Source organism: Sturnus vulgaris, chromosome 2 (genome assembly GCF_052056855.1).
Source record: "Sturnus vulgaris isolate bStuVul1 chromosome 2, bStuVul1.hap1, whole genome shotgun sequence".
Classification (NCBI taxonomy): domain Eukaryota; kingdom Metazoa; phylum Chordata; class Aves; order Passeriformes; family Sturnidae; genus Sturnus; species Sturnus vulgaris.
The window spans coordinates 45,962,428-45,988,780 of NC_142244.1; the positions used below are offsets into that span (position 1 = coordinate 45,962,428).

Consider the following 26,353-nt stretch of genomic DNA (forward strand, 5'->3'; position numbering starts at 1 on the left):
ATATAGAAAATATTAAGAAGGAATGAAAAAGTGGGCAACACGAGCAGCATTTGTTAAGCATGGCAGCTTCCTTTGCTCCTGCACTGGTAGCAAGGAGCTGGTGCTGGGATTTCCCTGCAATGTCACCTGTTCCCTCACTCTGTTCTCCAGGAAGGAAATCTGCTTCTGCTCTGTTGTTCCATAGAACCAAGAAATGAACAATCACCAAAATCAGCTGTTGTAGTATCACCCACACCAGACATTTTCTTTCCAACAATCTGTTAAATTTCTTGAGAAGCTCTGCCTCAAAAATCCAGAAGTTCAGTCAAGAGCAAAGGCTTTAGTAAGGTTTTAGCGTGGCCATGTCCATGAAAACCAAAGCTTACATATCAAGGGATATGCACAAAACATATTCAAGCATCTAGCATTTTGTTATAACATATTTTACTGGTTTATTGTTTAAAAATAAATTTGGACTTGGGCTAAAAGGTGAGGTTTGAGAGGTAGGATTGAAAAAAGTTCTTTTCCACAAATACCATCACTGACTTCTTGGACTGTTTCCATTGAATTGGGTCTTAGTATATTTAAATTCTGGTCTGCATAGGTAAGCCATAAATACAGAAGTAGCCATAAACAGAAATAAAAAATTTCAATGATGCTTCATAACTTTTAATATACTTTTGCATGATTTATTGATGTAAATATACTTCAAATAACCGGTTGGACATTAAAGGGAAAATGAAATGGTTTTTCTTTAACAGACAACTTGGAAATGAACAGTATAAATAGAACATAGTCGTCACCACTTAATTTTATGTCATTCCAATCTACTATCAATTTCTTTTCATATACAAACTTTTTTGTAGTCTTGGATACCTAGAAAACTTGCATAATGAAACATGTTATTTACACTGTGTATGAGTCACAAATAATTACAAATAAAAATAATACAAAATGATTAAAATGTATCATTACATGAAAAGCAAGGAATATATAGTAGATGTTCTGATTAACTATAAATGATTACATATTTGTACATATATTTCTAATCTGAAATTGCTAGATGAGATATCCGATGATTTTGATCAGGAATACTAGTTCTTATGCTTGCACTATTGGAGAGGAAGCAATATTTTCAGACATAATGAGCCACTTAAGAAACATTTATGGAACTGCATAGGATGAAATGTATTCAGTTTAAAAAACAAAAATAAAGTATTTGACATTGCAAAATATAAGCATTTTCACTCATGCCATTGAGATACATTGTACATTAAACCAATACTGTAAGATGGCATCGCAAATAAATCATAAGAGAGCTATATAACATTTTAAAAATAAGCAATTCACATGGCATTTGTATCATAAAATAGCAGATGTACAGTATTATTTACATTGCAAACCTAAGAGAGAATAACCCCATGACACTGCAGCAAACGAACTGTTCGGGACATTGATCACAGACCTGATTCATAAAATACGTAGGCATGTGTGTAGGGTGTGTGTAAAAACTGGTCCTGGGCGTGTGGCTTGTGAAGGCTTAGGACCACCACTGGTCACTCCTGGTGCACAATAACGTTCAAAGTTCCAACCACAAAACCTGGCTGGAAACTGAGCCCTGCTTGCCAACACCCAGCAGGGTATTTGGGTATTGACCACTTCAGCAACCAATCTTTCAACAGGGGTTATTAAAAAGTCAAACACCTCCTGCCCCATGGCAGGATTCTAGCTGCTCAGTATAAAATTTACATATGGAAACAAACTGAGATGGAACTCCTGTGATAGGGCTGATCAGCGTTGACCACATTATTTGAAAGGTTCCACCTCTGGAACATGACATTTGATAAATGAGCTCTGCCTCGCAATTTCCCTCATTTGTTTCTTCTTTTTCTTTCCTTCTTATTTTCCTATGTTTCTAGATACTTTTCATGACACAAGAGAGTAGGTGCTACAAGTCATGTACTCCTGCCAACATCTGAAATTCCAATTGCTGCAAATTCCATTTTTCTTGGGATTTTCCACACTGAAGTGCATTGACCATGTGTCTGCACTAGCTGAGCAATGTGTCAACATGTGTTGTGCCTTTACACATCAGGTCCACAGCATAAGGTGAGCTCACGGAACTCAAAAAATTGGTTTGCCCCTAGCAATAAACCTAAAATATCCTTACAAAACTTCTCTCCTGAGATACAGAATTGTTCTGCACATATTTAGTGTGGCCTTTTATCCAGGATTTCCAGGCATTGAGGAGCCCAAAAAAAGCTACTGATACGGTTGAAAAGACATCAGAAAATTCCAGACAGGAAAAAAAAAGGTACCACAAAAGAAATAAACCATCTTGTCTGTCATAAAAGCAAATCTTCAACATACTACCAGATGCCAGATGCAGTCTGCACATATGAGAACTCGAGTAATGCAGAGACACAGACCAAAACTTTTTTGTTATTTTCTTTTCAAGCAATGGGAGAAGAATAATAAATGCAATCTGGGTGGTATCTTGAGCAGCCAACAATGTAACTGAACCAGTGCACTTCATACTATGGTATTATTGTGTTCAGAAGAACAAGCTCTGTCAATGATTTCCAGTGAATTAGCTACCCTTTGGGACTACTAAAGTCTGGATGGATTTGGTGTCTGGATTGCATTTGCTATGTAATACATACAAGGTCACCAGGTAACTTTTTTGCTTTGGAGATCTTCTGGCTTCTAAAGAAAGACAGTGAAGGAAGAAATAAATATTTTATGAGCAGCTGTTATGTATGTATCAGCAAATTTTAATGAGAAAAAAACCGACTTGATAACTTCCCACTCATATCACTTTTTTAACCATACACAAAAAAAATTCTTGCTTTTTCCTAATATTTTGTCTTCTTTGATCACCTCTTCAGTGACTTAGCTCTGAAATAGAGGCATTCTGGTCACAATCAGCATCAAAATATTTTTGAGTGAGGTTTCTCTGGAGAAACATTTTTTATGGATATTGTACTACTATTATGACAAGAAGTAATTAAAGTGAGCTATATACCAGAGGACAAGGTCAAATAAAGTGAGAACAGTCTTGAAGAAAACTTGTGTGATATTTTTTTTTATTCCAGATAATTTATTCACTACAGTACACTTCCACATATAACTGGAAGCTAAAATTAGAACAACTTTTATGAAGATACCAGCATCTATGGCAAAGGCTTCGTCAAATATATCCATTATGATGACTCAAGAAACTCCAAAACTGAATAAGCAATGCAAGAACTTCAGAATTTCCTCAGCTGAACTTCAAAGGATTTTGATTGTTTTGCTGATCACTAATAACTCATAAATGAAATTTTGGATCTATTTTATCTTTATGAATCAGGTCCTGTGCAAAGGTCATGCACTGAAATAGCTCATTACATTTCCCTTTCAAATGCATTAATGGGGAATTAGTAGGATGGAGCCCACCACAAGTAAACTAGAAGCATGAGCAAAGAGTATTTGTTGAATAGAAATGTTACTGTTAGTATTTAGACAAGGCAAAATTTTGCTTGGTCCTGTGAAGAACAAGAAACCTGTATTTCAGTTATAAACATTTATATGAGTACTAGCCTAAAACTAGAGGCATTGAAATAGAAGATGTATAGTATATTGCATATTGCTTTTCTTATAGAGTGTACATTATGTTTCTAATATGATGACAAACAAGTAAAAATCTTTTAGGACAAACTAAAAGGACCTCATTGCAACAAACACCATTAATAGCAGGTCACACTATGAAAGCGAGATGTCAAGTCACAACACAGTGCAGGCACGCTGTTAAAAGATAGCCTGGGGTGCTCTGAGAAGGATGTTTTATCCTTCTCCTACCTGTTAACAACATACCTGCACGAGTCTTGTAAAGTTTCTTCTTCTTGTTTGAGGCCTTCAGAGGCTTTGAAAAAAGAAGGGTAAAAAAGGCAAACTGTCCTCAGTTACACTTTGGAAGAATTGGATCACCAAAGCCTACTCAAAAGGAGGCAAAAATTAAATTAAGAAGTATCAATAGAAGTGGAACAGAACAAGGCTGCTATGTTTCCTCCAAAGAAGGCCCAGGCTATTGGCACTGTTTGCATTTGCTAGTAAATAGAAGTGGCTTATCAGGAGGAGATTCAGGAAGGCATTCACTGATCTCTCTAAGCCTGCAAGATTTACAAATAGCATCTGCTTTTCCATTTCCCAGCAACATACAGAGAAAGACCCTTTGCTGTATGCAGGTCTGTGTAAACAGTTAGATACAAAACAGTAATTTAAAGACAAGAAGAATAAACTTTAGATTACATTTTTTTTCAGAAGCTCATAGGATCAACAGCTGTCAAGACATACATTCTGTTATAGGAAGAGCAGTACAAATGTTAAAGCTTTTAAGACCGTATATAGTTCACTGCACACACAATTTTCCCATGGCCTACACATATGGCACATCAAGTTTTTACATAGACTCGTGTTCCCATGGAGGGATTGATACTGAATTCTCAATGTGTTATACTGGTGCTGCAGCCTTGAATAATTTGTTCAATGCCACAGCACAGGCCTGGTTAGTACATACATCATGCACTTCAACTGCTCACATTCAAAGACACAAATGACAGAACCAAACTTTACTGGTTTTTGTATTTTTGTTTTTTGTTTTCAAGTAGGTAAGTCTTTGGTTAGTAATAAATTCAGTTGGTTTGGGAAAGCAATCATAACTGAAGTAGCAACTTTCAAACAGAGGTACTTACTGGAACTTCCAGACCACTAAGTCAGCCAAATAAATCCCAATAAAAAAAACTGAAATGCAGCATGTGATAGTTTGTATGGACTCTGCTTCTGTTGGCAGATGGATTCCTTTGCTGAACAGCTAGTTACAGGACAAGTAATCAGATGTAATTTTGCAATTAATCCCTTGATTTCAGTGTGGGAAGATCCTGGCTTATATGCTTTCTGAGCTTTTCTGTTCATGCCATCTGACAGTAAAACTCTAACCTGCCCCGTCCCTTCCCAGTAGATCATAGGCAGATGTTTTAAAATAATGTTCAGATTTAGACCAGTAAAATTAATCTCTTAACCATTAAGTTAACAGAAATCTCTAGGGACACTGCCTTAGCTCCTCTGTGTATTACTAAAATGGAAATACTGTCATTAACTAGATTATCCTTTGTCTGTAAGGAATTTTATACAAACAGGTTCAGATTCACAAATATCTCAATGCTCTAAACACTGATAGAGCTCTAGTATCCTTTAATGGCATCCAAAATTATTTTAATGTTAAGCAACCATTGTTGATAGTGCAAGGTTGTAATCTTATTAGTGCAGAATGCTTGTACGAGTCTCTTCAGATAAACTTTTAAAGACAACACTAAAACAGTATTACAGAGCTACACAAAAAGCATTTGCACCCAGAGGATGGATATTTGTCCATTTCCACAGGAGTGCAGGTTTTGAGGTGGTCAATCTTCACATTTTAGAAGGACTACATATTTTTATCCAGCATCCAGAACAGAGAAGTTTGAAACAAGACAAGGAGCAATTCTCAGCATTCATAATGCTGAAATGAAAACTGCACTCTACTGAGAAGCTCTGTCCCTTTGGTCTGCTATCAGTAAATGTCACACCAGCAATGGGTGGCTCATAACTTTCTACAATTCCCACTCCCAGAACCAAGCATCATGAACTCAAGTAAAAATCTGTCTTCCTACAATAATCCAAGTTATCTTCCCATATGTCTGGCTCTGTTGTTATAGATGTTTGTGACCACCTTAGATAGGAATTAGCCCTCAATTTTACTTTGGCAACACTGAAATTAAAGGGAAAAGTTGAAAGATACAACTCTAAGGCATCAAAGTTAATTTTCCTCTAGCATTACTTTCAGAGGATATGAAGATGAGCCTGAATGAATCACCAGTTAAATCACCAATTTCAAATGGTTCCTGGCAAAAATGTTTAAATAAGTATCAGAAATTACTTGCCATTCACACTTTCTTGAATTTCATTACTCCTGATTAGAAGGGAGAGTCAGAATCACAGTCACAGACAACTGGAAAATTGTCATCACTTCTTCTAGGCGAGATACTGCATGCAAAGTTCAATTTGTTCTCAAAGGCTTTGGGAAGAGACTGAGCCATGACTTGGTAGGCCCAGGTTGTGAATTTCATGCCAATATGAGCTTGTTTTGCAAGTTTCTCCTTATTACAAATTAATCCCACTGAAATATATAAATATAAGCCAGAATATTATTTTTAGGAGCATTCAGTTCCTTCTCTAAGGTTGGCCATAGAGGCAGAGTAAAGTTGAAAAGAGAGTAAGGGGATTATTTGTGGCTGTGACTCTCCAGGATGGTGATCTGAGAATGCCTTAATATTTATGTGTTGCACCCGTGAATTGCACAAATAGAACATACATAGCCTCTTCAAAACACTCTGGGATCCTGCAAAGAAGAACTTTAACAGAATTTTAGTGAACTGGGAAAGGTTAAACTTACATCAAGAAGGAATGAAGCCAGTCCTAGCAGTGGAGCCCACCATATTCAGGGAAGAAAAAACCCAACTAAGCAAAGCAGTTACTGTTCTCTGGAAAAGACTTATGCCATTAATCTCTGGGCTTTAAAGAAATTGAAGTTTAAAAACTAAAGATGGCCATGCTTTTCACTGAAGTAAGGATGGATGATAAGGGTGCATGATTTGGTTTAGTGTAATCCCAAGGGTAGGTGACAATATATCCATAATATCTCAAGATAGCTATCAGACCATGTCCACGTGTTTTGTATTATTTATCTCTAACTGGAATTCTACAAATTTAAGCAGCCATATCATGTTCTGTAAAATAAAAAGCATGCCATGGAATGCATACATAATGTGTAGGACGGGAGATGCAGATAACTGCTGGTGCTGCTTGTCCTGATATTTCTGTTCCACCACTGAACCTTAACACTCTGGCAATAATGATACACACTGAATGCCAGATAAATGCCATCGATGCTAATTAAATCCCAAAATCAAGATTACTCTTGACCTCTTTTACAATGAGGACTTCTGCAAGAACAAAAATTTGCAAAAAGAATACTAGTTTATAAGATATCCAAAAGACAATGAGCACAAATACTTTACAAATATTTTTCACAGTGATATGCTTTGCTGACATAAGTTATTATTTATACCCTATACTTGTCAGTGCCTCAGATCTGAAACGCAGAGATTTTATAGCAGGTGTGCAAAAAAAAGCCACATACTACAGAAGAAATTTCTAAAGAAAGTGGTGAAGGTTATTCCTGAGCTCTGCATAGGTCAGCTTGTGAATACATAAACAAAAAGAATTACTTAAGTCATAGGAGAAACTGCATGTAACTACTGCCAGCCCTGTCTTCAGCTGACACCCAGCCTGTATCCTGAAGAATTTTTCACTTTGACCAAACAGACTCCCTATCTGCAGTGGATTGCTGCTCCTTCAGCGTCATACACAGTATGGTGGAATTTTCCTGCTGCAGAAAATAAGTAATTGAGGAAGAATGAAGCAGTAGTTTGTTTTGTATAGTTTGTTAAATCCAAGAAAGAAGCAATATGTATTTGCAAAATCATGGCACAGAAGAAAATTCTTTAAAAAGCAAATGTTTGAGGCAATGGAAAATTACCCACTTTTTAGTAAAGATACACTGAGGTTTGGAAACTTGCTTTCACTGTAGCTCTGTTACTAGATTTGGGAGTTATTAGATTTTGGGAGTTTAGTTTTTATTTTTCAGTTGAATAAGTTTAGCAATAAATTATCTCCTCCTCCCTCTTGCAAAGAAGATGGAAATGTCAAGCTAAAACCTTTTTCAGTATTCAAATAATGGCTTTAACTTGACTCTCAGTGCATACTTTGAGGTACTGAACTTTGAAGGGACTGATTCAGCAGACAAAACAGAAACTATAAGGTGGATTTAGAAAGTGAATAAAACAGAATCAAGACTAAACCTTGTAATTTTTTGTGATTGCAATTGTTTTTAATGTAATTTTATGGCTAACTTGCTTTCAGTTGAGCACATTTTGTTGCATTTTCTCCAGATCTTATGACATTTTTATGTATCTTCACCTCTGTTACTGAATTCACCTTTCTCTGGCAAGCCCATAGTGTCTATTTTTAGCTCCATGAGCTACTAATCCAGTTTCTCTGACAACTGCAATTTGTTGGAAGAAATGACTAGCGTTATGTTGTCTCAGAGCTATGAGCCTGTTTGAGAAATCAGCTTCTTAGCTGACCTTTAAAGCAAGTGAGAATAATGTGCCTGCAATTCCACAGGGTTTGGATTTCATTATCACAGCAGTGTGCATGAGATGGGCTGGCCCTGCTGCACAACTCTGCCTCTCTGTTCTGTTTTCCTGCTAATTATGGAAACTGTTCACTGTGCATGGAAAATCTGCAAGTTTTCTCAGCTCTTGAGGACAATACTATTTCTAATCCTTTTCTCTGGAGAGTAACAGTTCACAGTGTGGAGGACTGCATACTGTTGATTCTTCTCAAGAGGAACTTTCCCACGGGCCACGACAGCAGTGAAAATCACCACAGATGTCTAAGGATCAGAATGGTCACTGCAAACAGAAGAGAGGCACATGGGAGCAGTGCAGCAGGGTGACAGCCCTGCTCCTTCCCACCCTGCTCTGGTTCAGAGCCTACACAAGCTCCTCTTGGAGAATCTGGGTACTCCAGGTGCATAACAACACAAGTATGATCCAGGACGGGTCAAAGAGAAGCTTTAGTAACTCTGATCATCGTGAGAGAACGTCCAGCCAGCACCTCACCCTCTGCTCCCCTTTGTTTCACAAGTGATTGCAGACACTGACCTATGTACTGCTTCAAGAAAAAAAAAAAAATTGGTGAGGAAAATCTATCATTTCAATGTTAAAAAAAACCAAAAACATTTCTGGGATGGATGGATGGATGGATGGATGGATGGATGGATGGATGGATGGATGGATGGATTAAGGAACTATTCCAAGAAGGAATCAAGCAGTAAATAACATGATGGCTTGGAGAGATGGGTCTTGGTGAATACATCAGATAATACACTACTGCTATCTCAGAGCAGAAGTGGGGAGTTAGCAACAATCACAGATTGATAGTTTCAAGAAAGGAATGTTCTTATAACTAGAATAAACCCCCCACCCAGACTTCTAAACTCTTAAATATTAATACTGTCACTTCCCTTTGAATCTCTGGCTGAAGCCTGGCCCTTGCCCCAGTATCTTTGTCTCCATTTGTATTTGGTGTTCTATTCTTTACATCCTCTCATTTTAAACAGAAGTGGAATTCATCTCACCTGCAGCATGGCAGCTAATCTGAACTAATCCTGCACCTCCACACACTGGTCACTGGGGAGGAAAGAGAAGAGCATATCTAGGGCAATGATTTATCTCATTCCCAAGACTTTCTCCAGGACAGCTCAATCTTTGAGATGCCAGGATGTCTGCACTGACTGTGGAGGGAACTGACCTGAGCAGCTCAGACCAGACACAAGTTTTAGATACCTAAATGCAGATCAGCTGAATTTCACTCATATTTACAGCAACTACCCATACCCTTGGTTCTCCAGAGGACCCCACTGCAGCTTGGGCACAGTGAGACATAAGAATAATAAGGAATATTCTAGCATCAAAGACATTAATGGCTGCAACTTAGTGAAGTTATAATTTTCCAGCAAGACAGTATAAATGTCATGTATTAGGATGGGAGTTTTGTCTAGAATGGGTTTTGTTTAGACTTCAGTAAAAAGCACAATGCTGTCCTGTCAGTAAGCACGTTTAAACTTGGCTTTGGGATGCCTCTGTATTTCTTACTAAGCTCTAAACAACTGAGTTAAATTTTGGCCTTACCCAACATGATCTGCATGGCTTTTCTGCAGAAGCTGCTGGGTAAGATACTACTTCCTTGGAAAGTTACTACAGACAACTCTTGGTTGAACGTGCATTTGAAAACTCCATATAGAGGACTGTTTATGAAGGAAAGATGTGAACTGCAGATTATCTCATAGACTTTGTACCTTTTTATTATGATGCAACAGTATTCCAAGCTTTCTTTCTGATTAGGTATTTCTAAACAATACTTGCAGAGCAAAGCAGTCTCCATTTTTTTTAAAGTGCTAACATTTATCCCTATATACTTTTAAAAAGACATTCTTACTACCACCTCCAAATTTCCAGTTGGCAAAGTACCCACTTGCCCTGTTTTATATCTAGTTTTGTGTTCAGTATTGAAACTCATGGAGTACTTCTAATTCCAGAAAAGCCAAATAATACATAAAAGCAGGACACTCTTTGTGTTTTGCATTTAGACTTTCTAGATATTCTTTCCCCCCCCCCCCACAATTTTTCTCTGTAAGTAGGTATTCAACACTAACTTAAAATAAAAAACTCAAAAATCATGCATTTCTCATGCAATTCCATTAAAACTGTAAGGATTATAGACTCTAAAATTCAACCTTACACCCTCAGAGTTCATGACACTATGTGCAATACTTTCTTGCACTTTGTATGAATAATCTCTGCACCATCCAGCTTCCAGATAGATGAAAGCTAACATTAGCACCACATCTATGTACAGCTGCCCTCTCCTACACACAAACTTCACTTTCTTCAGATGCTTCTTATTTATACACTTGCAGGACCTACAAGAAGTTTCCGGAGAGGAATGTTTACACACCTAAATACTGACAAGCTCATGGGACTTAACTTAGAAGGGGGATTTCTAAACCACATTTCCAAAACTTATTTAGGCATTTAGAACCTCAGGATCATTCAGCAAAGTAAGATTCAACTTTCAGAAAGAGGTTGTGTTTAAGCAGAGAAAATGGAATTGAGACGTATGCCCCTTAATGTGACTTTAAAAATTTTACCTGCTTCTTCATAGGAAATGCAAATAATCTGAACTGGGAATCCCTGCTTTCAGTGCACAGTTTTAGAATTATTTTAATCAATCAGAAGTGCCATAGAAATTTCTAAAATAAATATATCTGTCAGTACCTCCTTTTTCTTTTCCACATGATCTGCTCTCTCATGCAATGGCTCACATCTAAAAAAATCTCTCCTTGATGGTTATTTATTCCCAAGCTTGCAATAAGTTCAGAAACTCTGATATTGATTTAACAGTATGTTCTAATCTCATTAGGGAAGGAAAAAATAATACCTTAGGGATGTAATGGTAATAAACAAATGCCAAAATTGATTAAACAGTATTTGCCCTCTGTGGGTATTAATCAGTTTTAGCATCTATTTACTGTTGTGTATTACACAGAAGTCATCCATTGCATAAACCTTCTTGGTTTATTACTCCTATTTATCATTCCCGGGTATATCTTACATCTATTACCCACACTTCTTCCCATGTTTCTAGGATGTGAGACTAGTCTTACTCAGTGGGCAGTCTTTTAAAATACTGTTTAAATCCAAAGCTCTTTCCTAATTCTGGTCTATAATTCTGATTCTGCTCTTCTTTATTTAAGTAAGTAGCAGCATATACTTTTAGAAAACTAACAAAAAAACACCACCTCAAGAAATCAAACTATCCCATTATATGCTCTTCTCCTCTGAGGAAGAAGATGGAAGGACAAACAGTACATGTCAGGGTGTTATTCTGCCATTTAATGTCCTACTGAAAAGAAGTTTGTTAAGGTGATAGGTGTTGCACAGGAGCCTACACAGAAGAGATTAGCATGGCTTTCTTTATTGCTTCAAGAGTAGTCATTAGAGAGTATTGCTACAGAATAATTACCTAGAAAACAAGTAGCTCAATGTGAGACCTTTTGCTAATGAAAAGATAATTTTGGGCCTACAAATTCACAAAAGCACAAAAAATGTGTGTTAATGATAACCTAGCAACTATCTCTCTGTTCTTTAGAATCCATTTATGTTATTACCACCTTGACTACAGGATCATGTTTATGCAGGCATTCTGGCATACAGTACAGGTGAACGTGGCACACAGGTTCTGCATAACTGAGCTAGGGGCTCAAAGTTCAAAAACCTCTTCTAAATCACACTCCTAATGGCATCCCAGAGGTGTGATTGGCAGTGCTGGTATCATATGCAAAGGGAGGGTTCAGACACGAGGAGAGATTTGCAGAACTGCAGTAGCCCACATTTGTGCCAGTCACCATGGCTACAGTGGTATCATTTTATTTATCCTAGAATATGCTTATCTATCCCTCTGACACTTAGTTTGATTCAATTTATTTTGACCAGTGCAAGATTCTGGAAAGCAGCACAACAGAAGATCTGAGACACAGCACTTGGGCTGAAAAGAATGTAATTCAGTGGGATCAGTCTCACTTATCTTGGACATCTTAAAAGACAGATGTCTAGTCTAAGTTTGCCATCTGTGGTCACTGAGAAAGTTAAGCACACTCAAGAATTTAGGGAGCCTCACTCTCTTTCTAAAGCAGAGGGGACAAGGGCCTGAAGTGCTTACCTGTCCTCCAATTTTCAAAAGAAACTTGATTGCTGGATGCCAAAGAGGGCCAGACAGCTGAAGGAGCTGCTGCAGCCAAGGTAATCTGCATGTCCCTCTGGTTTCATGTTAATTCCACTGCCTCCTTGCTAGCCAGGGAAGACACTTGTTTCTCTGAAATCCTCTCTTCTTGTCCGAATTAAAACACGTTCAGCCTCACTCTGCCTTTGGAAACTAAAATCCCTGGGGCAAACAGCTGGTTTAACATCTGCCTCCATTGATCCTTTTGTTAAGTCTGCCAGCAAAGTTGCCACTTTGCATCACATGTTGTACTGGGCTCTCTAATGTGAACCCCAGCCCAGAGGGAAGCAGGCTGAGATGCCTCATGATGTTTTCAGAGGCCATTTTGTTGCTATAGTGACACTAACCTGGACCACAGATAACTGGAGGTCAACCTTTCTAAACCACAGGAGCAAGTTAGCATCTGCAGAGGTGAATGATCCATTGCCTGTGACTGAATTGCTGCATTCCTCAGTTTCACTGTTTCTCTTGCTTTCAAGCATGATTAACAGCCAAGCCACAAAAGATCAATCATGTATATGAGGTTAAACACTTCACAGATTTTTGTTGTAAGCCTACTCATGCATTGCAAATTAATAGCGTCGTTAAGGAGTAACTCCTATCCACACAGATAAATTTGGTGCTTGTTGAAGCTAAAAGCATGCCATGGGCTATTAATGCACTGAGTTCACCCAAACCCACCAGTGATAACTTGCACTGTGGTCTTTTCCCTCTCTAAGGATGTGAGTGTGTTTGCTTTGTCACTGCAGCAGTTTTGTCTTTGCTGCAAGAAGAGTAAGATCAGCCCTTTAACCCCAGTTTTTCTTTAGCTATAAGCAGCCATGTCAACAGTATATGATAATTAGAACAACAATAGGAATTATTCACCACGTCATATACAGTGTGCTAAGGGAAGGAAAGTGGAGGTCTTTTGGAGAGCAGAACCCTGACCAAGAGCAGGACATAGCATGCAAGATGATGGAATTATTAACAGTAGCAGAAGCCGATCAACTCCTAATTGTTGAGTCTACTGCACACTCAGCATCTTCAATTCATCCATAGCCTCTCCTGTCACTGGCACCCTCAATCCTGCACAGCATTATGAATAATGTATTACCTTGAGGGAAAGGAACCAACTGTCTCTGAGTTTGACAAGCTTTTTTAAGCTTCTTGTTTTGTTGCTAATTTAAGCACACTGCTATTTCCAATACTACACATGCACAATTTTGCAAAAGATCACCAGAATCCAGAAAGGAAGCCAGAAGCTCTGAGACGGCATTTGGACAGGGAACTAGCTCTCCTCAGTGAGCTCTGAGCACTCAGCAGAGGTGAGACTAGAAGAGGAAAACTCAGATGTTCTAAGTTTAGAATGCTGCTGCTGGACAGGACCATCTACATGAAGCATGTACATGTGACAGCTTGTGGCAGCTGAAGAATCAGAAAGCTGTCCAGCAATTCAACTTGCCCTAACAACCAGTGCAGGTCTCAGACTCATTTGCAATTCAACACAGCAGTTTTGGGTGCTATTTTTTGCCCATTCATTTTTAAATTGCCTGAGAGAAGGATCTATTCAGGGCAAGAAACACACAATGTGAAATTGCTTATCAGAGTTTACATCTTAGCACAATGCTGATACTTTTAAACGCATGCAGTGTGTCATGGTTTTCCACTGCTTGCTTTACACAGGAAAAAATGGAAGTTAAACATGCCCAATGCTGCTATTGGGCTGGGTAGGGAACACTGTAAGGACAGGAGGAGATAGCACTGTGAAATGGTATGTGCACACACATGAACTGCCACAGACTCTTAATGACTCAATCACAAGGATTTCTTCAAAACAGGCAATTCCCATACAAGACTTCCAAGGTTTTAAGAGCTTTGGTTTTCTGTTTGCAGAGGCATGTTTCCAGGCTTCAAAACACTCAGATCTGAAACTGTATGTGGGAATGAGCAGAGAAGCCAAAACCACAATCACAGTTAATGACTATTGGCTCCTTGGAATTAAAAATGAAATATCCTTTGGGATCCTGCAAGAAAACCACACTTTCAGAGTCCTGGCTTAGCAGCAATTCTCCCATGCAGAGGCTTTTGTCTTTGAATGGCAAATTTTACCAGAGGGATGCAGAACATAATTTATGCACCACCCTACCACTTCATCACTATTTCCTCTTTGCTCTGAGTTCATGATCTCTATGAACTGCATAACAGAAAAGCCTGTGTGATGGGGAGCTTCAAGCAGATGGAAAAAATCTGACACAAGATCTGTTAAAAGTGTTCTGGGAAAATGATTGTGGACTCTCTTTACTTTGGCCTCCTTATTTTTGTACAAGAAACCATCCACAAAGAGATTGATGGACCCAGCTAGGAGGGCTCCTCACATCACCTTCCCTTTGCCTTGTACATGCAATACAAAATAGATCCCCCTCTCTTCAGAGAGGGTGGATTTGTTCTGCACAGAAACTCAAGACAGAAAATGTGGCTACTTGCAGCTACGTGAAGAAACACAGAATGTAAATTCTTACCTAGAGGAATCAAGGATCATCTGTTTCAGGATGTAAAAAGCTGAAAGAAAATTCCAGCTAGAGTATATGATTTCTGTAACCATTTCAGCACCTCTAACCTCTCTACCTCATCATCTCAAGGTACAAAACTCTGAGAATCTTTCTCTTTATGAAGACAACTCCAGGAAAATGAGAACCTTTTCCCTATCACTAAAAGTAAGGGTTATCGGAGAAATGTTGTCTGACTACCACCTAATTGACATGAAAACATCAATCTTGATAATAAGTTTCATTTAACCTTGTAAAGGGGCCCAATAAAATAAGCTTGCAACCTAATACAAAAGGCAGCAGATGCAACTACTAATTTAGTAAGTGCTGAGAATTGGTTTTATGCTTTCCTCACGTTGACATAGAAAAATGTCCCCAGAGGGCCCACACTATTTTCATTAAGATGCTTCATCATAACACAAATAACACAATACTTAGCATCTGTGCTGCAGTTCTAGATATGTTACCTTTACATAAGCTTATGAAAAACAAAGACTGCATATTTTTATACAGTCAGTGTACTCTAATTTGGGGAAATAGATGATGATTTGCAAACACTGTCAATGTATTCAGGGTGATACTAATACCAATTTTCAGTTCTCACACAGATCTCCGATTTTAGATTTCTTTATACAACAAAAAGTCTCTGAGAGCATGAGGATGGTGATACAAACTGGTTTTGATTGCTACTCCAATTTGCTAGTAAAACTAGCATTTATCCATCATTTACTATGAAAAATGTTTCCGTTGATCTAGATCAGGTACAGAATTAAACTAGACATTTCTTATTGGCAGCTGTAAGAGACAAGTTATTGAACTACAAGCTTTTGGTCTAAACCTCTACATTTGTAGTCTTCACACAGAACTGTGGGTGGTAAGAAGAGAAAAAGAGCTTGGCCAGAGAGGTTGGGACTCTGACATCAGCACCTACTGAACAATGAAGATGTGCCAGAGAAGTCAGACTGAAATCTAAATCTACTAATGGCTATTTGGAAAAAAATTCACTCTAGGGAACTAAGTCATGACATCACAACTATGGATTTATTAGCTGGGAAGTGGCATTCCTCTTTCAGTGGTGAAACATGAACTTTGATCCATTTACGATTCTTACACATCTCACTGGTGTTCCCAGGGTAAAAAATGCATGCTACATCCTGTGTGTGTGCAAACTAATGGCTATAGGCTAAAACTTGTCATCCTGTGCAGGAACTTCTCAGATCTGTAGTTTGGACGGAAACTTCACAACCTCAAGCTTGAACAGTTTTTGTAAGTCATTTTTCAGATAGGCTACAGAAGTCCATATGCTGTTTATCAAGGTAGATAAAAAAATAACTCCTCTAATCCCAAGAATGCTTTAATACCAATGGAAGAAATCTTTAACATCAGTATCCCAGCAGAAAGTGAGAGAATTTGCATTAAAATAGGTTTCTGGGCTAATTCCCATACATCTACCCTCTCAGGCAAGGAAAAACTCACCCTTGCATAATAAGTTCAGATGTCCTCTATATGCTGAAGTCTGAAAAGGTCCAAGACAGTTCTTTCTCATCCAGAAAGGCTTCATGGAAAGGAAGCCTGAAACATATTCAGCACAGGCTAGATTGCCATGCTGATTCACAGGGGCTACTGGTAAAGGGCAGAAACAGAGAACTGTCATTCCCTTCACAGAAAGATCCAGCTGGATAATCTCAAAATGTGGTGAAAGTTATTTACATATTTTCAAGAGGTGCCTCATGTTATGACTACTAAATCCATAAGCAAGCTCATTTCTGTTCTGGATTAGAGAAATGCAGAGTTTCTCATGCCTTCTAGTTGCTGCTGAGTCTTACCTTTGATTAAAGTGATTAAAGGCTCACATACAGCTAAGCTACTCTGGAATCACAGCACAGATTTTAACTAACAATTGCAAGCCCACAATATCACCCACCCCAGTATGATCCAAAGGCAACACACCCACACAGGATAACTGACCACCATTACTTTTGAAAAAGAAAACCTGAGAATTAAGCAATGTCTGAAAATGTGCCAGATACACATCTTGCTCGAATTTGAGTAGATGAAGACAATAATACTATATTAATTTTCAACAGCAAAGAATTGGCCTTTTTGTAAAAATTTTATTGTCTTGGACTAACAAAAATCTTGAACTGCCATTTGCATTAAACCTGGGAAAGTACTGCCTTTCCCTTTTTTGGTGTTTTTTTGATCTTCACCAGATAAAGCAGGGGACCTTCAGCCAATCCAAGTTTCCAAATGAGCCATCATTATTAACAGAATGGATTTTCAATAATCAATCTCGATTAGGAGCACAAGTCCTATGAAAAAAATGTGGAAAACCAGCATCCAGAGAGCTTCCAGTGTCTGCTGGGATTCCTCAGAATAAGTTTTCACAAGACCAAATTTTTAGAGGAGTTAAGGGCTTCTACTGAAAATCAGTTTGGCTGACAGTTTAGAGGGAAAAAAAGTCCCATTTCTGTTTGTCCACACATTGACCTTCTGCTCTTTGTTTACATTGTCCTGGAAGGACTGGACATACAAAACTGTAGGACAAATACTGAACATTATTTTATATAAGAAGACAGTGCTCATCTAAAGCTTTAGCATAAAAACCAGTTAAAGTGATTGACCAAAGTGGGGATTTTATTCTGTAAATACTGATTTTTGTTGCCAAAAAAGTCAAGAAATGCCTTCTTCCCACTTGTATAACAATAAGGTTTGATAGGTAGAATGTATGAAATATACAGTAACTTCTTCTGGAAAGCTATCTAAGCTCACTCAACTTACAGTATGTGGAATGTAATTATCCAGAAAGTGAAATATGTATAAAAATAGGTAAAATTCCTACAATATTTGTATTGAGTCATAATTCCTCCTGCCAGGAAGGTTACAATAGCTCTACAGTATATGTATGAAATGCTTGTTCATAAAGTTAAAAAACATCATTACCTTACTGAAGAACACATTAAATATAGGAATGCATAATCAGAACTGACTCTCAATTCTGCTTAGCTGGTGCAAATCTACAGAGAACCATCATCCTTTCTGCACAAAACAAGACCAACCTCCAATTTGAGAGTTGGGGTTTTGTTTTGTTGTTTTGTTTGCCATAGAGGGGCCAGACTGAAGTTTATGAAAGAAATTCCTCTGGAAGTGGAAGTACATTTTTTAATATTTTTTTCCCTATCTCCACTTTGTTTACTGACAGCAGTTACCCACCTTTTAAAATGATTATTGCCTGACATTACATGGAGCTTTTCACTGCCTGTTCAGAAGAAGGCAGTGAAACACAAAGAACCTCCAACTCCCCTGTCATGACCCAGTTCTGGGCTTGTGCTTTTTTGTCGAGTCTTTGATCTGCAGCTGGCCTCATAGGCTGGTCTCCCGGAGGAACATGGTGCCGATGTTGTAAGACACCTTCCTCACTCTGGCAGATGTCACAGAAGGTTTTGGCGGCTTCTGACCACTTCTGACCTCCAGGAAGTAACAGATCCCAGGAATTTCCTTTGGAAAGTTTTCTGGAAGCTCTTCACGGGAACGAGGGATAAAAATAAAATTTTCTTCCTTTTTCAAGAGCCTAGAGAAAAACAAAATGGCAAGATATAAAAACATTCCAGAAATGCCTCTTTGGAACAGGTGGATCTAATGTGCAACAAGCAAAAAATGAGTTTATATTATCACGTAACATAAAAAGAAATTCTAAGTCAGGATGCTCATCTGATATATATGAACTTATCAACAATAACTTCAAGGAGCTCTGTTGACTAAGATCAGTTGAAGGGATGGCTCAAAAAAATATTCTCTGAAAATCAGTGTCAGCATTCAGAAAATAATGTACCAGAAAGAGGACCAAATTCATAATGAAAGTTGTTCAGAACATATAATTTGGCTTAATTAAAACACTTTAGTCTGGTCAGCTGGGCAGAAATTAACATTTTGGAGTGATGGCTACCACCAGATAAAAGCAGGGAGGTCAGTTTGTGCCCTTCTTACACTCGGCAGTACTGGTTTTTCATAAACTGGGTTCAAATACAGCAAATCCAACTTCAACAGCAGAATCAAATCTGACACTATTCATCAGCAGTATCCATGAGTTTAATCTGGACTATTTGGTTGGGTCATAAAAGGATCCAGGTTCCCTGGACCCACAAAGTCATCCCCTGGCATGCCTGCTCAGCTGGCACAACACCACAGACATAACTATGCTGCCTTCTGCCATTTGCCATCTTAGCCAGGGTGGAAAAATCTCTGCCTGGTTAGACCTGAAAATTTAGGGCATCTTTAGGTGGACTTGTAAAATAAAGGAAGTAACTCTATACATTTTTTTTGTTTGTTTCCAATAATAAAGTAAATTAAGTTAGTGGCATTCAATCCCTTGCAGCATTGAAAAGAGCAATTTTGAGACAATGGTAAATTCTGAACACAGTTGGATATACAAAAGCATTCTTCCTCTTTTCCCTCCAACAATATATATTTTTTCTCTCAATCAGTTTGAAGCTCAAAAACATAACTGAGAACAACGTTGTACGTTTCCATGGAATTTTGTAATAGGTAGATTATTTAATGTCTGTAAAGTTGATTTCTGGAAAGCAAATGAATGGATGAATCCCATTGGCAGAATAATTTTGCAGGATTATCAGTATATGCAATGGCACTTCTTTTACTGAGTATTTTTCATGAGTTTTGCATGAGACAGTCTGTGTGAGCTCATTGACATATTTCTTTCCATTTTCTTTCCAGCTTTTAAATAATCACTTGGTTATAAATCCAACAAAGTTTTTGCTTTTGAACTTCTGTGGAGAACTTCATTTAGCATGTGGTTTGAAGGCCCAAATTGTCAATTTATGATCAAAGTACTGCAATCTTTTCTAAATTGCATGAATGTTTGTGGAGGGATCTACAGAGAAGCTTCTCTCTTTTCATCTCTACAATGTTTGCAGAAAATATTTTGTATGTCCAAACTACAAGCTTAATATAGTGAAATAACACTTCACAAAGTTTCCCAAATTAGATTTCTGCATGTAACAGCTGACATCTTAGAACTTTCTGAGCTAAATCTGTAAGCTTTCACTGTTGCCACTCTTCTTCACACTGACTATTCACTATGGAGCATCCAGCCTTCTGAAAAATCAATGGTCTCCTCATCCGAGTCTAACATCATGGAATTTTAATGACAGTTACACAAATCCAAAACTGTAAAATATATCTGTATTCTTTGATTCAGGTCAGGGCTGGCACTAAGATCAATTGATATTTTATACTATTTCTTCACAGAAGAAGAAGTGCAAGATACTAATCACACATTTTATTTTCACTTGTTTTGTGAACTGTAACTTGGTTACAAGAAAATGATCCAGGACTGATAGACAATTAGTCCTTTGAAGATTTCTTCACTGCTGTGGCTTGTGATAGATTCCACGTCCCTGTATTAGATGCACTGCTTGAATCAGCCTCTAACCCTCAGAAATTGTCCAGCTGACCTTCATTGGGATAACATTTCAGCTCTCAAACAAGCATGGCAGGAAACCTTCGTGATCAAATGTTAATGAAAGTTACTTATGATTACATTCTATTCTACTTACTTTACACTTCTAAGGGAAAAAAAAAATCTGGCTCATAGAATAATACTATTAAAAAGATTTGTATCATGATGAAAATGACTTGTTAGCTTTCTCGTAAAGAACAGGTTCTTGAAATTCATTAAATAATATGTAGGTCCTGACACTTGGTTTCTCAGTCTGCGAATGAGATCATAATTCAGAAAGTACCTCTGATTTCTTACATCTTTGTGTATATACTAAAGAAACAAGTTATCTGCAAATTCTCAGTGCATATCAGCAAAGACATTTTTCTGCAAAATCTTCCCTCTTACTTTTAGGCCACGTGTGATGTTAAAAAGAAATCAACAGCAGCTGATGGCCATTTCTAAGTTTATTGAATTCCTTTTTATGGGTACAAAGAACCCCAAAAGATCCTTGTGCCAAGCAGGTGCAGGAATATTGCACATCCTTAGCGATGTGTGCTGAGCTGCACCCTGTTGGGCTGACCTTGGCTGGACACCATGTGCCGGCCAAGCCACTCTATCCCATGCAATCCATTTTTTGTGCTTCCTCTCTGGGTCAGGAGAAGATCCAGTGTAAAACCTTCTGCTCTGGAACATTCCCTGGGTGATGGCACCCAGTTGTGGCTGGTTGCCTCACCTCATGGACCATTCTCAGAGCACTCCTTTGTGAACAAGACAGACTACCAGTTGAGAAAGTCTGAAAGAGCAATCTACCCTGAGAGTACAATCTTATCCTTCACCTTCAGTAAATTATGCTGCAGCTTAAACTGTATAAAAAAATGTCCCCAGATTGTCCCATATTCAGAGATCTTAAGCTGGAGTTACACAACCTCCACAGTTCAGGAATATTCATATAGCAACTAGTCTGAAAATATCCCAAAGCATTTGTCTTAGATGTATTTTCTGAATCACTTCTGTGAATTTTCTTTTAGGGCACTATTGCAAAGGATATTTTTATAGTAGGTTTTTCACAGGTTCAAAATTCTGGGTTCCACTCAAGTAGTTGGATACACAACTTACAATTCAGAGCTCAGATTGTGAGGGTCAGGATATACACAGGCATTCCTATAAGTTGCCTGGAATTAGGTCTGCCCTCAGCTTGTCTTCTTCATTGATGTTTCAGGGGAGGAACAATTTCTTAAACATTGATTTGCAGTTGATTAAATTTGACATCTTCTCCTCTAACCTGAATCCAAAGCTTTTAAAATTCTTGTTCTGTCCCTTCCTTGGTGGGAATGCTCTTGCTTTCAGACAAAAAGAGATAGTATCTGAGATTAATCCTATTTTTTTCTTTTCAGTTCCTTGAAAAAAACTCAAGAGGTCTGTGTGTGAATGAAAATCGGGATCATACTTAGCGGGAACACTGAAGAAGCTTTTAAAAGCTGTAGCTCTTTCTTCACATAGATGAAATTATGCGGTAATTATATTTCAAACTATCTTGGCAAGAAACAGTCACATCTTCATCAGACTTTCTATATTCAGAAAACCATAGAATCACTGAATATGCTGAGTTGGAAGGGACCCATCATGAATATCAAGTCCAACTCCTTGCCCTGCACAGCACCATCACCAAGAACCACATCATGAGCCCGAGAGTGTTGTCCAAACACTTCTTGATCTCTGCCAGGCTGGTGCTGTGATCACTGCCCTGGGGAGCTGTTCCACTGCCCAAACACCCTCTGGGTGAAGAACCTTTCCCTGATATCCAACCTAAACCTCCCCTGACACAGCTTCATGCCTTTTTCTTGACTCCTGTCACCGGTCACAAGAATGAAGACATCAATGCCTGCCCCTCCTGTTCCCCTCACAAGGAAGTTGCAGACTGAAATGGGGTCTCCCTTCAGTCTCCTCCAGGCTGAACAGAACAAGTGACCTCAGCCACTCCTCATATGGCTTCCCCTCCAGACCCTTCATCATCCTTGTTGCTCTCCTTCAGACACTCTCCAACAGTTTAATGTCTTATATTGTTTCACCCAGCACTGCCCCCAGCACTGGAGGTGAGGCTGCCCCAGCTCAGAACAGGACAATCCCCTCCCTTGCCCAGCTGGCCATGCTGTGCCTGATGCCCCCAGGACAGGGTTGGCCCTCCTGGCTGCCAGGGCACTGCTGGCTCATGTCCAACTTGCCATTGACCAGGACCCCCAGGTCCCTTTCCATGGCACTGCTCTGCAGCATCTCATTCCCCAGTCTCTGCACACAACCAGGGTTGCCTGGTCCCACGTGCAGAATCTGGCACTTGCCCTTATTGAACTTCATATGGTTCATATGGCTCAGCCTTCTAATTTGAAGTAAGAAACGGTGATTGCTCATCTCTTCTGTTTCAATGAACTAAGACTTGCTATTGCAGAATTATTTGTTGCAAAACCCTCTATAGCGAGTGCATATTTCCTATGACAATTTTTAACTCCCTCCATACCCACAGTTTTTGCTCTGTCTCTCAGAGATGTCAGACTTGTGCTTTTCATTGGATTGCTGAATCAGAGTACAAAAGCACCCACTCACATTTAAACTTCAGTATGAACTTTTCTTTAGGGAAATTGGTCTGTATAGACCAAAACTGAAAAAAATTACTAAGAGAAATATAATACTGTACAACAAAGGAAACTATGCACTGCATTCCTAAACAGTATACACCAAGAAAAGCACACTGGCCAGGTTAATCTTCCATAACAAGGAGAGATATCAACAAAAGAAAATGGTTCTTTCTGCCCTAACTCTATAAGTACTGTAAAACCTTTAGTTAACCTCACTCACAGCACCCCATTAATTGGTATAATTCGGAAAATCTAATTTTAATGGCTTTCCAAACAGGCTAAGAGAAGTCTCCCGTTGGATTGCTGCTCCCTTCCTCTGTGGCAACAAGTGTTGTTCTTTCACCAACTGAGCATCTTCTTGATAACATAAACCAGCTCATTTGTTTCCACATGAACACAGATAGTAAATTATTACCATACTCATTAGAAATTTTGGAAGGCTGCTCTTAAAATACTCTGTATAAACATACAAATTTGCTATTGTAATGCTAAAAATCAGTGCACTTGGTTCTAAACTTTAGCGGATTTTAATTTCTCCCTCAGTTTTTGTGCATGCTATAAACATAAGGAGACTGGAAAAAAAAACCCTGACTACATCACTACCTAATTAATTGCACATTGGATTTATTACTTTTTAAACTATGGAAGTTAATGTATTGGTGTTTCTTCTTCAAGAAAGTCAAGAGAGATAAGGTTATCAAAGGGCCAGTCAGGATTTTTAATGGAATATATTGCATTCCACATGCAGCTCAGCATGGTAAGTGTCAATCCCTGACCTTTAATAATTTTCTTTCTCAACCACCTAAGCAAAAAAGGATTCTGGGTTTCTGCTCTCTGTTTGGGACATCAGAGGCTCAGTGCACAGGTTTGCTACTAAAACGCCTCAGGCTTTACAATGATATAACAGTGCTGGTCTGAGGACCTGCCTGGATTTTTGCAGGCTTGAGCTCTTTTTAGTTTTAACAGCTGTGTAGCCAACTGATGACTTTTGCCTAAACATATTTTAGCTGTGTGAAACTGTGGGGCAACACACACTGCTAACGCCTGAACAGAGATCTAGCACAGCTATCCTGTGTAGAGTGAACCTTGAATGAAAATTCAGTGTCAGAAAGCAGAGACAGACAGCAGAGGCCCAAGGACCACAATCACAAAACACGGTGACTATGGGGGTGCAGGCTCACAGAGGCAGGTGACACTGGGAGCAGAAACCAAAGAAAAACCAGTGCACTTTGACTATGCTTCTAAAATTAGACCAGCAATATTTTTTTGTGGCCATGAATAAGTTGTGTTCCCAATCTGTCCAAAACTAAATTGTCTGTCCACCAACATCTGTTGAAAACATACATGGTAAATTGACCAACATAGAAACAAAGTCTTTTAAAGGATGCTGAGAAATAAAATCTGAAAAGAAATAATGAAATTAAATAATCTGAAAAGCTCTTGGAGAGCAAGCCCTTTGGTTTGACCATATGAGACAGAAAAATATAGATCTAGAGATAGCTATAACCTGTAGGGGAAATAATCCATATAAATAGATATAACCTGTAGGAAAAAGAATTTAGTAAAAATAAAAATCAATAAGGAGTTTAAAGAAAAGTCAAATTTTAATTTAAAATCCCTGTAAAGAGAAAAGTGTGGAAATGCTTCTCAATTATTTAAAACTTCTTTCATACAAGTTTATGCGAAAGAAGTATTAAAAACCTACATCTGTTTAAATCTATTTTAAAGGCTGAGAAGGAATTTATGCAGATGAACACACAATGACCTCACCCAGCTCAATAAGGAGATATACCTGGGTTGCCCTCTCTCCTAAATCAAGATAAAGATGTGGGACACAGGCTGTTCATCTTCACCTAAGCTCAGGTCCCAGATGCATTGCTCAGCATGTGATAATGGAAAGTATCTGTAGCCAGCACTGAGTGCCAGAAGCATATTCTCCACAAGAAAAATACATGTGCAAAAGACTAGAGCTAGAAAGTAGAGGGAAAAAAAGAATTCATTCTTAAATAGGAGTTACTTGACAAACAGGAACAACTGTGTTGACCTCCTTTTGATAACTGCTTAGAAATCCCAAAGCATTATATTGCAACACTACTAGGAAAACAAGACAAATGTGGATATATTATATTAATATCTCATAAAAATCATTACTAAAGGCTGAAACAAAAAAAAAAAAAAAACCCTAAAAAAATATTTAATTTCTCTCCTGTGCTGCAGTCTCGTAAATCTTACTGCACTTCCTTTGTGACTACGGAAAATAGGGTAATTCTATTCAATTTAGGATAATGTAGATGAATTAAATAAATACTTCTCCTATTCTTTCCTGTCCATATTTTTAAACAGGGACCAGTCTGAGATGCTCAACTTCCTCTCCAGTTTCCACATTTTTCCCTGGAAGTTTCACCAGTGCTATTCCAGTGATTTAATTTCACAATGCTCAATGATTCAAAGCAAATGGGGCTCTGTGATCCTTGTGTCCAAAGACCTGTCTGTTCAAGAGAACAGGATATTTCAAACAGAAGTGATGTTTCAGATTCAAAAAATGCAAAGTCCAAAGTAAAAGGTGTTATTTCACACACAGCAGAGCTCTGCCCAGGCAGGTGTAACTGGAGCAAGGCTGCCCCAGGCTCACTGCTGCTGCCAAGCAACAAGCATCACACCTTGTACTTATAATTTTAGATTCTGATTCTTACTTAGGCAGATTACAGGCTTGAAGGGTATATAACCAATAATAGGTATTCTGAAGTGTGATTATTATTTGAATGCTGATGGCATTTTATGATGCATAATCTTTACTGTAAAATGAAAGCTGTTAAGTATTGGGCATGTTTCCAGGACCTGCAGGCTTTTATAAAACTTGTATCACAACTTCCATCAGGGGCCATGGTAGGCAAAAACACTTGATGATAAATGCCAGTAATTTCATATAATTAAAAATTCCGTTGTTTTCATACTGACTGCAATATTATCTACTTTGGAAAACACTGATTCTTAGACAATAGAATATTAACAGCAGTATTAACAAAGTGCACAGCAGCACAGTGTCATCAAATAGAAGCATTTTATAGAATATAAATAAAAATACAAATACATTCCAGTTTGTGATGAATCACTATTTATACACAATAAATATATTCTCATACAAATTATTTTTAGGAAAACTTATATATGGATGCATCAGATGACTGCTTTTTAATTTGGACATCACAAGGATATTATGTTAAATCTCACAGATCACTTTCAGAAACTCTGACTAATTCTGCCCCTTT

The 26,353-nt window shown here is 38.2% G+C and overlaps 1 protein-coding gene across 1 annotated transcript in view; it reads right to left on the minus strand.

Moving 5' to 3' along the window:
* Nucleotides 1-642: 642 nt before the first annotated feature.
* GUCY1A2 (guanylate cyclase 1 soluble subunit alpha 2) overlaps nucleotides 643-26,353 on the minus strand; it is a 150,698-nt gene continuing 124,987 nt past the window's right edge. The window contains exon 8 of the mRNA XM_014877624.2: nucleotides 643-18,564. Within this exon, the coding sequence (XP_014733110.1) occupies nucleotides 18,357-18,564 (208 nt within the window). The 3' untranslated portion in view covers nucleotides 643-18,356. The remainder of the gene's footprint in view (nucleotides 18,565-26,353) is intronic.